At 47.5% G+C, this 15000-nt stretch overlaps 1 protein-coding gene across 3 annotated transcripts in view; it reads left to right on the top strand.

Moving 5' to 3' along the window:
* LOC137427038 (inositol polyphosphate 5-phosphatase OCRL) overlaps positions 1-15000 on the top strand; it is a 112863-nt gene that overhangs the window by 93468 nt on the left and 4395 nt on the right. For 2 of the 3 annotated variants that reach the window (XM_068116158.2, XM_068116160.2), the window contains one exon: positions 8252-8363. The exons of the other annotated variant lie outside the window; for it this stretch is intronic. In XM_068116158.2, the coding sequence (XP_067972259.2) occupies positions 8252-8363 (112 nt within the window). The remainder of the gene's footprint in view (positions 1-8251; positions 8364-15000) is intronic. 3 annotated transcript variants of the gene reach the window in all.

The following is a 15000-nucleotide window of genomic DNA, read 5'->3' as shown; positions in this document are numbered from 1 at the left end:
GCCAGAAAGTTGTATTATATATGCGCTTTCGCCACGCAATCCATATGAATTCCACCCAAGAGAAAACTGATGTTCAAGGATATATTTCAATGGTAATGACACCATACAATTTCAATGATACAACCACGGAGATTTTCCCCGAGCAATCAATAGCAAACAACCATCAACAATTCCCAATCCACAATCAATCCCCTATATGATTAAGATGGCCATCTTATATATGTGTGTTCACTTCGGTACTCACGACCCCCTTTTGGTCTCTGCCCCTCACAATGTCTCTGGGCCCCTCCTGACCAAGATACTGGTCGGCGTCGCCGCACTCGGGCGGTTGAACGAACCCCGGGTGGACGTTTTTCCACCGGGCAGGTATCGTACCAGGCACCGTGGCTGCAGCCCCTCGTGGCCACGCGAAGCGGGTACGGTAGAGCAAGCCAAAAGCCCCACGCCGCTTGCAAGGCGCGTTAGGCCCCAACGTGCGACCCGCACGCGTCTGTTTAGACGGTGCCGCGAACGGTGCCAGACGCGGGGTCGATGCACGGCCCCACGTCAACTTGACGTCTCCACCGGGCAGGTACACGTCCCGGTAACTCCTCTCGCCAGACGGGCTTCGGAACGCCGCTTTTCTACGCAGCGCAAGGTCGATCCCACCTCTCGTCGGAGCGGGGCGAGGAAGAAGAATAATCGTCCCTTTTCTTCCTCCTTTTTTTCTCCCGTTTCCGGTCACTTCCGTTTCCGGACACTTTTTCAGAAGGGCTCCTGACCATCCAACCACAACAACCCTTAATCTACTACACACGGATAAGCAAAGACCTGAATGGTAATTTACATACATTCACATAAATATGTAACACTCCCCCCCTTCAAGAAAGAAAGTTTGAACCCAGCGAAAACTTTCTTTGCCGGCCAATTTGGAGAAACCAACCAGATAACTCCACCCCCCCCAGATTAACTCAATCTGGACAAAGCGTCCGCCACGACATTGTCCCGGCCCCGTACATGTTCAATTTCCAAGTTGAACCCCTGCAAAGCCAAACTCCATCTCATCAACCTCTGATTTTTATTTTTCATTCTTTGAATGAAAGTTAAGGGGTTGTGATCCGTAAAGACCTTTATGGGAAAGGACGTGATTCCTAAATACACCTCATAATGTTGAAGCCCTAGCAGGAGAGCCAGGGTCTCTTTCTCCACGGTGGCATAATTTGCCTGATGTTTATTGAACTTTTTGGAGTAGTAGCACACGGGGTGGTCCACCCCATCCTCATCTTCCTGTAACAAGACCGCTCCAGCCCCCACATCGCTTGCATCTACGGCCAACTTGAAAGGTGCTTGAAAGTCCGGAGCGGTTAGGACCGGAGAGCTCATTAGTATCGCTTTGACATGGGCAAAGGCCGCCTGACATTTGCCATCCCAAACGAATGGGGTCTCCTTTCTCAACAAACTCGTTAAAGGGGCTACCACATCCGAAAAATTCTTACAGAACCGCCGGTACCACCCCGCCATACCTAAGAATCTCATCAGCTCTTTCTTCCCCTTTGGGACTTGGAAGCGATCGATAGCTCTACCTTGGCGGTCACTGGTTGTACTTGACCCTGCCCTACTACATGGCCGAGGAACACTACCTGTGCTCTTACAAACTCACTCTTGGCTAAGTTGATGGTCAGACCTGCCTCGGACATCGTCTGAAAAAATGCATGGATTTGCTTAATGTGGTCTTCCATGGTCATGGTGTGGATGATTACATCATCCAGATATGCCTCCACCCCCTCCAGGTCTGCAATGAGCCTATTAATCAGTCGTTGAAATGTAGCCGGCCCGTTCTTCAACCCAAAAGGGAGGACCTTGTACTGATATAACCCATTCGGAGTGACCAAAGCTGAGATTTCTTTGGCTCTATCGGTAAGAGGGATCTGCCAATACCCTTTCAGCAAGTCAAATTTGGTAACAAATTTAGCCGGGCCTATTCGATCAATACAGTCGTCAATCCTCGGGAGCGGATAGGAGTCGGTCTTGGTCACTGCATTCACCCGTTTTAAATCTGTACAACACCGGAAGCTGCCATCGGGTTTCGGAACCAACACACATGGGGAGCTCCATTCACTGTTGCTTGGTTCGATGATGTCATTGTCCAACATATATTGCATCTCCTTCCGAAGATACTCCATCTTCACCGGGTTCATCCGATAGGGGTGTTGTTTCACTGGAGTGGCCTCCCCCACCTCGATATCATGATATACTAAGTCCGTACGACCAGGTACATCTGTGAACAAATGTTTAAATTCGAACATTAGGCTGGACAGTTGTCCTTGCTGTTCCCTTGTTAAATGACCTAACTTCTCATCCAAATGACTCAACACTTCGGTGTTCGTCAATTTGGGGCAGGCCTGGTCATCCAAGTTATCAAACTTCACACCGGCGTTTCCGTCCATTTTCACCGGTACGACAGGTGAGACAGGAACTACGTCTTCCACCGGTTCCCTCTCATGATATTTCTTCAGTCGGTTGACGTGACACAACTGTCGCTTTTTCCGTCGGTCGGGAGTGGTCACCACGTAGTCTGTCTCATTCACCCTCTCCTCCACTGCATAAGGACCGAAATATCTAGCCTGGAGGGGCTGACCTGGAACGGGCAGCAATACTAACACCCGGTCCTGAGGACTGAAATTCCTTATCTGCGAGGTCTTGTCATGTCTCTCCTTCATTTTCCCCTTCTGCTTTTCTCTCCTCTGCTTCGAGTTCCCTTGCAGCTCTCCTCTCCTCTGCTTGTTTCTCTTCTCTCCTCTCTTCTGCTTTCCTTTCTTCTTCTGCTCTTTCCTTTTCTGCTTTCCTTTCTTCTTCTTTGATCCGTTCCTGGCTCCGTAATTGCAACTCCAGTTTCCGGAGCTCAACGTCTTCTGGTTCTTCGGGTAGCCACTCCCAGGCTAACTCGTCCCATGTTCCTAATCCCACCATAGATTGTATCACCGTGGCCTGCAACTCTGCCTTCCTCAAATTAGTTCGGACCTCCAAGTTAAAATGTTTGGCCAATTTCAAGAGGTCCGACTTTAGTAACGCTCGGAACTGTGCCTCACTCGGTGTTACCGCAAAGTTCTGTGCCACAAACGCCATGGTGACTATCGTTAACACCTGTTAACCTTCACCCAAGACTTTACCCCAATTTCCCCAAAAATTTTCCAATTAATACTTAATTAATAAATTTTAATTAATAAAAATATTATTTTATTATTTTATACAAATACACTTTTAGATCCCGGACGTAGACCCAATTGCCCACGCAGCGCAAGGTCGATCCCACCTCTCGTCGGAGCGGGGCGAGGAAGAAGAATAATCGTCCCTTTTCTTCCTCCTTTTTTTCTCCCGTTTCCGGTCACTTCCGTTTCCAGACACTTTTTCAGAAGGGCTCCTGACCATCCAACCACAACAACCCTTAATCTACTACACACGGATAAGCAAAGACCTGAATGGTAATTTACATACATTCACATAAATATGTAACAATATGGAGTGGCCTGCCATGTCCCCGGGTATGAATCCGATTGAGAACTTGTGGGCAAAATTAACGCGTCAAATCGACAACTTGGACCAGCAGCCTGCCTCTGTGCGTGAATTTCAGCAGGCTATTGTAACTGCATTGCAAGCGATTCCTGTCCAAACCTTGGCAAATCTCGTGAACAGCATGCCTCAACGTGTACGTGCTCTCCTGAATGCTTGTGGGGGTTACACGAAGTACTGAACTGTAATTTTACTGTCCGTAATCCCAGGCGTAATTTAACTTTTGTTTTTGTTAAAAAAAAAATTGGCTGTTTTTGGCTTTATAATGTGCAAAATAAAGAGATACTTCTGGAAAACGCACAGAAGTTTAACACAGTACTGTCCGTGAATTGAGTTCGATATCAGTTTCCATCACTTTCAAGGATCAATTTATTTGCTTTGAAATGTCAAATGTGGTTTTTGTTTCTTTTAAAGGTCACATTAACAAAATCTAGAATAATTTCAACATAATTCCAATTAACTTTTGGTTCTAAGTCATCTTGAAAAGTAAGTTCACCCCCACAAAAAAATATTCCATATTAAATGCCAAGTCTGTATATATATATATATTGTTACAGATCTCGGACGTCGGCTCTCCCCTTATCAAGGGGGGGGGGGGGGGGGTTAATCCCCTTGTCCTTCTATCTGGCCGACCCGAGTCCTGGACGTTATACCGTCCTTCCCGGCGCGGCGTTAGGTAGGGTTTGTTAGGCCTAGGGGTTCACTACTACCTAATTACTAACGCAGGCCGGAAACAAGGGAATAACTCTTGCTCGAACCACGGATATGATGGAAAATGCCGAGCGGATAGCAATCCGCGATCCGAGCTATTAACAAAGTGACTAAACCCGATTCTGAGCGGTTCCTAATCGTGCCACGTTTACCCAATGAGAGAAAGGACGGATGCGATCGGATAAGAGGAAACCAAGAAAGAACAAGGCAATTTATTACAAATATACAGAAAGAAGAGGAAATGAAAGAATGTACAGGATAGGAAGAGGAAGAAGCAGCACACGGGGCAGTCTTATGGCAGTCTTAACTTAACACCCAGGACATACATACACACTCACACGGGGATTGTAGATGGTAGGGTGGAACAGGTAGAGGGTCCGGCGATGGTGTCTAGGCTCCGGTCCAGCGGCGAAACCCGGCAGGCAGCTCCGCGTGTAGTTGAACGCGACCGGACAATTATATAGCGGGGGGAAGCTGGTGTCCTGCGTATGTAATATATGCACACTTGTGCCAAACGCCCTCTCTCTCCCCAATGTCCTCTTTAACAAGCGTGCCCTTCTTCTTCTCAGTCCTTCTCCAAGCCACCCTTCCAACACGTCCTCTTTAACAAACGCCGGCGCATGAGTCTCCTGCTAAATGTGCTCGCTGGCAAGTCCCCCGCGCAGTCCTCTGTAATGCGCACCAATCCTTCTCCGCGCAAGTCCTGTGAAAGGGCTTTGCGCTCGCCTTTATAACTCGCCAAGCGATCACTCCGCGAACCCAAAACCACGCCTGTTGGCGATGTCCCTTCAGCCCTGGTTGGCTGGTGAGGGCTTACCGGCTCCGCCTTTGACGGCTGGATGACGTGGCCACACCTTCTTCTTGGCGTTCCGCCCCCTTTTTCTGGGCCTCACCACGTGGCTTATGGCGGCGTTTGAGCGAGCTCCAGCTCAAGGCAGCGAACGCTGCTAACAAAGGCGCGTAACAAATTGGGAGGGCCATGGGCAGACTGGAGGGCGCGTAATGGCATCGCTTGGAGAGGGAGGCTTGCAAAATGAACAGAATGGGGCCTACTTCTTATTTGATTGACACCGCAGATTCAACTATTGGAAACACGGCCTTATCTAACACATACTAATGAAATAACTGAAATCCTATGGTGGCCTACGTGCTGCTTGTGGCCTAACTATGGGGTGCAACCTTTAACCCTTTAATAATGTCATATTTACAAGAAAGTGTGGGTTCTCAAAACCGCAACACTGCACCCTCCCTTTTTCCAGGCTCGACCCGAGCCGAAACAAAAGGGCTATCTTTTAAATTAATGTGACACTTAGGTGTGGTTACCCTCTACTTTTAACCTACTATCCTGAGTGCGACAGTTTTAACACTAGATATGCCCCCCCTGCTGCGTTGCGTCCTAATCTAACTGACTCATGCGCACAATTAACCAAATTACGGAATGGTCATCAAACTACACATAGAGCCGGTGGGGAGCATTATTTACAAGACACTAATAATTTGATTATTTACAAAACTAGAACCCAGGACCTGTCTTTTGTGGGAAAAAGAGAAGATGTTTTGATAAGAGGAAATGCCAATGCCATGCACTGCACCGATACACCATACCCATATGTACCAATATGCACCATAATAAAAAAATGTTCCAAAAAGCACCATCATGAAAATGCACCAAACATTTCAAAAATAATAAAATGATGAATGATGTCTTCTTGCTTCTCTGCTGGGCCGATGCATCTTGGCTTGATCTTCTTGCTTGATGTTGTTAATAAAAAGGGCACAAACCGCGTCTGCTTTTTTATATATGGCCAGCAGGGCCAACTCCGGTGGTCTACTGCTGGGCATAGATGCCACTTAAAACAGTGGTCCGCAAGCCAGATACCGCTGGCAACAATGGTCGGTCTCAGCAGAGGGGCCAGGCCACAGAACGTGTGGTCCATATGGTGCATCAGTGCAGGCAGGAGGCAGCAAGGGTGTGGGCGCACAATCCAGGGCACCTGCACACTCCCCTCAGACACAAAGAACATGGTCCATGAGTGGGGAAGGAAGACAAAGCAGATTAGCGGGGCAAGGGCGCAAGGGTACACATAAAAACAAGGCAATGCGACATGAAGGGCGCGGGAGAGCGAGCTGAGAAAGCTCGTCCCTAGCATCCGTCACCCTCCATGTCACCTACTCTACCCTTGCCCCTACCCCGTATTTACACAATTTACACCTTTACAAATTCGTCTCTACGTTTTGTCTTTCCCATCACCTAATCCAAATTCGTCATCAATCCCTCCTAAGGAGGAAGAGATGGAATATCAACACAATGTGTTGACATTAACTCTCTTTAAACTACCCGGGGTCTTGCCCTGCCAATCCATTGGCCATCTTTACTCTATGTGGTTCTAAAAACCAATTCCCATTGCACATACTGTGGCGCGCTCCCAATTTTGGGGTCTCACTCCCCCGATTTTTCTGCCTGTGCCCTCGCACAATTTCGGTGCTGGGTCGTGTGGCTCTCCTAGCAGGTCCTACTTACCTGCGCATCTCCACCACTGAACGTCGCCACCCGAGCTTGCTTAGCTCCTTCACACTACCCTAACCTGGGGAAGGCCCTCCCTGGCACTTAACCCCTCGACTTAACCCCGCGAAAACTCAATAGCGGATTCCAATCAAGCACAAACGCGCGGAGTGGCGGGACACAGCGAAAGCTCCACAGCCTTACCTATTAAAATCAAACACCCAGGAAACTGCGTTCAGATATATACAGAAAATAATATAAGGATTTATTAAATAAAAACAAGACAGGAAAAAGCACGTGCCGGTAAATCTAATATCCTAAATCGGGACGTCCCCACACGACTGATAGCAAACACGAGACGAGGGGATATGAATACAAAAGAAAAACGTCTTCTATGTCAAGTGTACACGCGAGCTCGGCTTATCTGTCTCGTCGTTGGCTTCGGCTGCTGTCCACCACGGCCCCGATGCACCCACGAGGCCTTGCTCCCAAGCTCCGATCCTCTCGCCACCCATGAGGTCGGTGCACCAAGCTCCAAGGCACCCAATGCAGGCCAGTGGCTTCACCCAAGATCGATCCCCACACGAAGCATGAAAAGACAGATACGGGGAGAACACAGGTGTGACTGCACGTCTCGTCCCTCCAACTCGCTTCTCAATTGCTCACTGCAAAACTGCGCACTGCCAATGCAACTCGGGCTCTCTCTCTCTCTGCACTCAAGTCAGGGCTCTGCTCTCATCTCAACTCGCACCGGGACTCCACTCAACTGCACTCGGTTCAGCGCACCTCCGAACTGCTCTGCTTTCAACTCACACCGGGACTACTGCAAATGGCGTCCGACCCTCAATAATATCCCTGGCCGATGACGTCACATTGGCGCACTCCTCAGCCTATCAGAGCCTCCCCCGGCTCCCGGCTCGTCCAGGTCACGCCCTCTGCGTCACTGCCGCTCTCTTCACTCCCGCTCCCGTCCCCCGACTCCGTGGTCACCGGTCATAGCATGTGCTATGCGAGGTTCGTAGGCCCTGCGGAGGTGTAAATGTTGGCGGCCGATTGTGGCGGTGTTCCAGCCCGATTTCCCGTCTATTCTCTTCCAAAGTCATGTCAAAGGGGAGGAATTATTTAATGTTGTGCTCGGGACCTAACTAAGTGTTTATGTGGTTTGCAGTGCCATAATGGACAAGGGTTTGATGACCAGGTGAGACTCACAGGGCGTTATCTTTTAGTCCCTATCTAACTATCACACGAATCTCCTGGTAGCTCCACAATTATACATCTTACCCCGACAAACGCCTAAACATGAAGAACTTATTACAGGTAGATTCCCTACCACGACAGTCGAATACCTACCTATACAGATCTACCTAGCTCTAGATTTTGCTCCACCCCAGACATAACAATATTATGACACAATCACCTGAGCCGCAGATAGTTTGTTTTTCTGACCACTTTGTTGTACAGGGTTTTGCTCGTGCGATTATGCTGCAGGTCATCTCTTGGCTGCCTGCCCGACATGCGAACGTCTTTCGGTACCTTACGTCCTTCCTGTGTGAACTGCTCAAGTACTCCTCTGCTAACAACGTAGAGGCCAACATGTTAGGTGTGTAAATTTTGTTTTGTGTGTATTTCGTAGAGAAACAGCTAATGAGCCAACTTGTGTTTGATGAACTTTGAAAGGTTGTTATGTCATTTAATGAGTCTCAAGACCTATGGTTATCTGGAATCTTTAATTGCTCATTAGTTTCATTTTTGCTTCTTGTGAATGCTTTAAACTTACATTGTAGAGTTTGTTCTGGACACCTACATTCCCTGATACATGTGAAGTGCCTTTTTATGTTTTCAAGCGGTGAAGCCACTTCAATATTTGGCTATGTCCATCCGTCCATCTGTCAAAAATGAAGAAGAACCTTTCTAACCTACCGTTTTTTTTATTCTAAAGGGTTCTATAAGGGTAATTCTAATGAGTTATAAAGGGTATAAAGGGTGATTCTCGGCTTTGCTATTTCATATTAAAAATGCCAAACTGAACCACTAAGGGGTAGGGAAGGAGGCTTTGGTTGTCAAGATGGATACGGAAGCAAACCCTCAGCAAGGAAAAACTGGAAGTTTGAAAAGAGGTTGGGGGGTGGAGTGCTAAATGCGGTAGAAAAGATAATTTATTTGGGTGGGGAGATGACCTGAGATGGTGGTGAACAGCTCTTGGCTGGAAGAATGGAAGGAAGAATGAGGTTGAAAGGAATGTGGAGGTTGGTTCCACAGGCGGGAGAAAAAATGGAACTAATGAGTGGAGGTGTGCAGTGATCCTGGATTTAGGTAGTTTTACTAGACGGTGATTGCTGGTTGACCCTGTGCACCATGCAGAACACTGGGGGGTGGGGAGCACAAATCACGGAAAGAGCAGAGGGTGCAAGACCAGAAAGGAGACGGAAGAAGACCTGTCTGTAATGGTGAAGTGATGAGCCCATAAGACTCAGCTTCATCATGTGAGATTCCAATGATCTTGAAGGCCTTGGTTTCCACCAAGGGGAGAGCAGTTCTCCATCAAACTGCATATGAAGACTTTGTTGGTGGAGAATAGTTCAGGTGTGCCAAGGAAGAGCTTTGCATTTATAAGAGTATGCCCAGTCGGTGACTGGCTCTTGTGGCCAACTTAGACGTGTGGTTTACCCAAGAAAGATGATTGCTTATAGTGAGAGGCCCAAATGTTTGCGTGATTGAACTTCTTCAAGAGGATTGTTAAGAAAATAGATGGGGTGGGGGAGGGGAGAGAGATGAGAGGATTCCTTTGAGAGCTACACTTTGGCTGTAAGAGTAGAGGAAGTTAGTGAGCCAGGTGTGAAGTTTGCCTTGGATGTCATAAGCAGAGAGAGAGAACAACGTTGGTTGCCAGACTGTGTCAAAAGCTTGAGATATGTCTAGAGAGACAGCCCTGATCTCATGGCTGAGATTGAGGGCCTCCATCCATTGTTGGCTGAGTAGAAGCAGGTCCTACCAAATCGGAGGACATTAGCCATGGACAGACACGAATGAGTCGGGGACATCCTGTGTTTGGAAGGATTCTGTTGAACAGATGTCTGGTTTATCAGCAGCGGCCTGGATTGGGAGGCCTCGGATGTTTGAGGTCCACACAAGTAGGCACAGGGGAGGAGGCATTGTTGGCAGGGTGCAGGAATGTGGACAGGAGCTAGGACAGGGAGTAGTGGGGGATGGGAAGGGGAGTGATGCTAGGAGGATGCGGTGCAGGGGTGAAGTTGAGAGGGTGCGGTGTTGGTGGGGAGGGAGGGGGAACTCGGAAGGTGCAGTGTGTTGTGTGAGGAGGTGGATGGGTGAAGTGCAGCGGAGGGGGAGCTGGGATGGTGCGGTACGGTGGGGAGCTGGAAGGGAAGGGGGAAGATACGGAGTTAAGTTGGAAAGAAGGACTGTTGAAGACACGAAGGCAAGTGGTGGTGTAGTTATGGGAAGAGGGTTGATTGATCAATTGTTTAGGTGTGAGACGGGTTTGGAAAATAATCCTGAAGAAGGAAGGGAATAATATATCATGATGACGAAGAACTTGTGGAGTGGTCTTGATGGAGAAATAAGGAAAGTGAAACATTTTAAAATGCATTTCAAAGCTTTTAAAGAAGAAGTATTTCATTAAATGAACATTCAGTTTGTACATATTGAGAAAAGAAAGGGATAAAGAATTAAAGACAGAAATTACAGACAGATTGAGAATGTAATTTATGAATTTTTTTGTTGAAAAAAAGTATTATTTTTTCCCTTTGTTTTTATCCTACTATTAACTTGCAATTGGCCACTGGCTTTGACCCCAATACAAGGTTTTTATTATGGAACCTAGGTATCAAAAAGCTGGTCTGCACAAACAACTTACTAGTTTTTTTTTGTTTTTTTTTAAAGAGAGGAGAGGGACTTGGATAGAGTTGAGGAAGCTGAAAGGACAATAATTGGGAGAAAATAATCGGAATAAGGAACACGGCATCAGAGCAGAGATATAATTTGCACACCAACTAGCAGAGGCCAGGGTGAGTAGGCCAAACACTGATAGGGGCACAAATTTGACAATACAGCACAAGGTACGGGATAACACGCAAAATTGGACGATAAAACAAACAGCAACGCAGGGACAACTAGAACGGCTCTCGGTGGAGAGCATACCTCCGCCAGGTTGAACAGTTTGTTTGCATCCGATGGATCTGGGTCGGGACCTTACCCAAAATCGAATTGATTCGACCGTGTCACACACCCAACCTGTCCACCAAGTTTTGTCCGAATCCATCCATAACGTTTTGAGATATCCTGCTATATATCATAGTAGACCAGCTATTTATGAAAAAGTGCTCTAAAAAAACTTTGGATGGCATTTTCTGTCGAAAGCAGGCATCCATGCTGGATCAATTGCTTGGGGGATGTGGAAAAAAATGTGGGTGGATGCCACCCTGGATTTTGACCTTGAAGGTCATTTTCAAGGTCAAATAGGCCAAAAAAAGGTAAAAACAGGTATTTTCTCATTTTTTTTACAACATTTTCTGTTGCATGTCGAAGCAAGCATCCATACTAAATCAATTGCCTGTGGGATGGCTAAAAATATGAGGGTGGATGTCACCCTGGATTTTGACCTTGAAGGTCATTTTCAAGGTCAAATTGAACAAAGAATAATGTTTAAAATAGGCATTTTCTCACTAACTATACTAATAGGTGAATACACAAGTGTCTTTGGGCATGATTTGATGTGCTTGATATCCTGCAAATGTTTAAGTGTTTACTGGCCTGCAGGATTGCAGCAGTCAATGGCGTCACAGCCACAGGCAGTGGTGCACTTGAGGTCCTGTCTGTAACAGCTGCAACGAGCAGTTCTGCACTTTGATTTGCATCCACAGGTAACAAGTTGGATGCATGCACCTGGAACAGATGGCAGCCTGGTCCAGATTACCAGACTCCAGCTTCCATCCTGGTGTTTCACTTGGAGAGGGGACTATGATGTTCTCCTGGTCTGCCTGTAACCATATCTTGGCCTGGTAGTTAGCACGAGCTATGTGTAGCTCCAGGGCATCTTTCGTTGGGGGCAGCATTTCAAGGCCCTTCTTGCCTTTAGCAAACAGATGTAGCCGAGCGTGATCAATGGTGGGTTGCTCTGCAGTGCCATACAGGTGGCAAACGGAACCGCTCAACGTTCTCCAGGGTTCCATCACGCCCAACCCCACTGACAGGATTTGGCTGTTTCTGGAAGGTTTTCCAGCATGATTGTTTCCCATGGCCCTTGAAGGATGATGACGTATCGCACCCAGTGAGAGCATGGAAGCTGACCAGGTTCTCCTTCAAATGCTGTGGAAGCTTCTCCGATATGGTGTGCAGTGGATAACACTTCCGCTTCTTAGCAGTGCCTGAAACCATCCATACCTGGCATGCCTTCGGCGTCGGGAAGTGCACCAAGAGTACCATGACATCAGTGTCTCTACAGATCACCAGCACTCTTTCATAGCCTGCAGCAACTGCCTCGCATCCATGCAGGATCAGCCTTGTGTCTGCTTCTTCGTGGTTTCCATGGAGTCTGACGTCATCTCTCCTGGTTCATCTTGCATCTTTGACATCAGCGAAAACCGCCTCCTACGACCATCTCGTATCTTTGTGGCAGCTCCTTCGCACTTTTCATGAGGGATTCTGAAAGAAAGCGTGCAAGGCTGGCCTTGTTCTCATCCAATGCAACAAACTGGTTCCAGACCTGCGGGAGTGGGACTTGCGGACCATTAATGATCTTCTGTATGGGCTTCTTCTTCCCAAGTCTCTTGGCTCTTGTAGCTGCCTTTGTAGAGTGGACTCCAATGTAGCGGTCAAACACAATGTCGACCCTTGTTGTGTGCTGACCAAAGTGCCTCGTCACTGACTGCTGGATGATGGCAGCATAGTCACCAAATGTGTGGCACCCATGAGGTTTTCCCATCGCTTGGATGAGGGCATGGCCATCGATCAGGACACATGCCTTCATGTCAGCATCTGGAATTTCGGAAGGAATTTCCATTGTAGCTGACAGAATATTAATCAGCTCTGCCTTTGGTGTGGAGTTCATCATGCCCCCTGGCTTAGCCAATGCCAGCGGCACTGGAGAAAGCTCATGCCTCAGAACCTCTAGCATCTCTACTATCCGGCCACCATTTACGGCATTCAGCAGCCGCTGCATCAGCTTTCGGTCAGCTTTGATGGTCGACTGCACACTCTGCCTTGTGGACACGTTTGCTTTGTATAGGTACGCAAACGTCTTCGAGTTGTTCTTCTTGAGGACATCATGAAACTTGCCTGTTTCATCAATCAGCCGTTGCTTGACATTGTTGATCACCATCTGCTTCCCTCTGTCTTGTGCGGTCAACAGATCAGTCTCCACTTCGCAAGGGGCGATGTCATTGGTTGCCAAAGAGACAAGTGAGGCCCTGGCAGTCATCTCTGATTCTTCTACATCTTCTGTTGTATCAGAAGCCATTGATGCCTTCATCTTCAACACATCGAATCTGACTAGCTGTGTCATCAGCTTCTTGACATCAGCATCACGCTTCATGCTGGATGGACGAGTGTCTGAGCGTACAAATGTAGTCTCTTCCTCGTCGTCTTCAAGGTCAAAGAGACACCTCGTCTCGTGGGAGATACGTGAGCGCTCTGACCATGTGATGCAGAACTTGTCCCTGGCCTGGTCGTTTCTGGTGATGCCAATAATGCCGTTGTGCATCTTGCATGTTCTGTTGATCCACTCTGTGGCTTGATCAGCTGGGACCTGGTTGAAACGCTGTTGACTTCTCTTCACCACAAAGTTTCCTTTGAGAAATTCTGCATGTACTTCTGGTGCTGTCTTCTCTAGCCCCTTCATGTCAGCCAAGTAGACTGGGCCCCATCGTGCATAGTTGGTGTGGTCATATATTGTGAGCCACGGTAGCATTCCAGCGAATGCCTCCAGGTGCAGGTTCCAGATGCCATCCCTTTCAGCTCGGATGAAGTCTAACAAGACCTCCACCATCTTCATGTATGTCAACCAGAATCTGTAGTTTGGGTTCTCTGCATATTGCGCAGAAAATTCTTCCAGGAGGTCTTGGATGTTGGTACCTCCTTGGATGTCTTGGATGTTGGATGTTGGTATGTGTTGAGATCGTCCTGGTTACCGTCTTTCTGTCTGAACTTCTGAGACACCAGCTGGGCCAGTTCCTTGAATTTAGCATCATCGGCATGACCATTTTCTACCAACCACATCTCAAACTGTGGCCACAGGATATGCCAAAGTGCTTCATAGGTCAGCCTGTGACCCCGGACAGCACGGTAGTATGCTTTTCCCTCCATCATGGTCTCAGTAGTGTTTGTGGCATACACGCCGGATTCAGTCCACAAATAATCGAGACCAGCATTCTCCATATGTTGCCAAGAGTACCAAGAGTACCATGACCAGGCTGCCATCTGTTCCAGGTGCCTGCATCCAACTTGTCACCTGTGGATGCAAATCAAAGTGCAGAACTGCTCGTTGCAGCTGTTACAGACAGGACCTCAAGTGCACCACTGCCTGTGGCTGTGACGCCATTGACTGCTGCAGTCCTGCAGGCCAGTGAACACTTAAACATTTGCAGGATATCAAGCACATCAAATCATGCCCAAAGACACTTGTGTATTCACCTATTAGTATAGTTAGTGAGAAAATGCCTATTTTAAACATTATTCTTTGTTCAATTTGACCTTGAAATGACCTTCAAGGTCAAAATCCAGGGTGACATCCACCCTTATATTTTTGGCCATCCCACAGGCAATTAATTTAGTACGGATGCTTGCTTCGACATGCAACAGAAAATGCTGTAAAAAAATAACAGAGAAAATACCTGTTTTTACCCTTTTTTTTGGTACATTTGACCTTGAAAATGACCTTCAAGGTCAAAATCCAGGGTGGCATCCACCCACATTTTTTTCCACATCCCCCAAGCAATTGATCCAGCATGGATGCCTGCATTTAACAGGAAATACCACCCAAAGATTTTTTGTGTGACTTGGCTGGTCCACTATAGTGGACCACCACTATAGTGGATAGCTATCAGCCTTAGCCCTATCACTCAATGGTGAAGAATCACTTTAATAATCCTCAGATTCGGATCCAGATCCGAATCTTCTGAGCTGAGCAGCGACATTGGCTGAGTGCAGGTTTGTGCCGCTGATGCAACACATTTTGGAATTATGTATGTATGTATGTATGTATGTATGTATGTATGTATGTA

This window comes from Myxine glutinosa, chromosome 5 (genome assembly GCF_964187855.1).
Source record: "Myxine glutinosa chromosome 5, kmMyxGlut1.1, whole genome shotgun sequence".
Taxonomy (NCBI): domain Eukaryota; kingdom Metazoa; phylum Chordata; class Myxini; order Myxiniformes; family Myxinidae; genus Myxine; species Myxine glutinosa.
The sequence above is the reverse complement of the archived record's forward strand: the minus strand, read 5'-3'. Positions and strand labels throughout refer to the sequence as shown.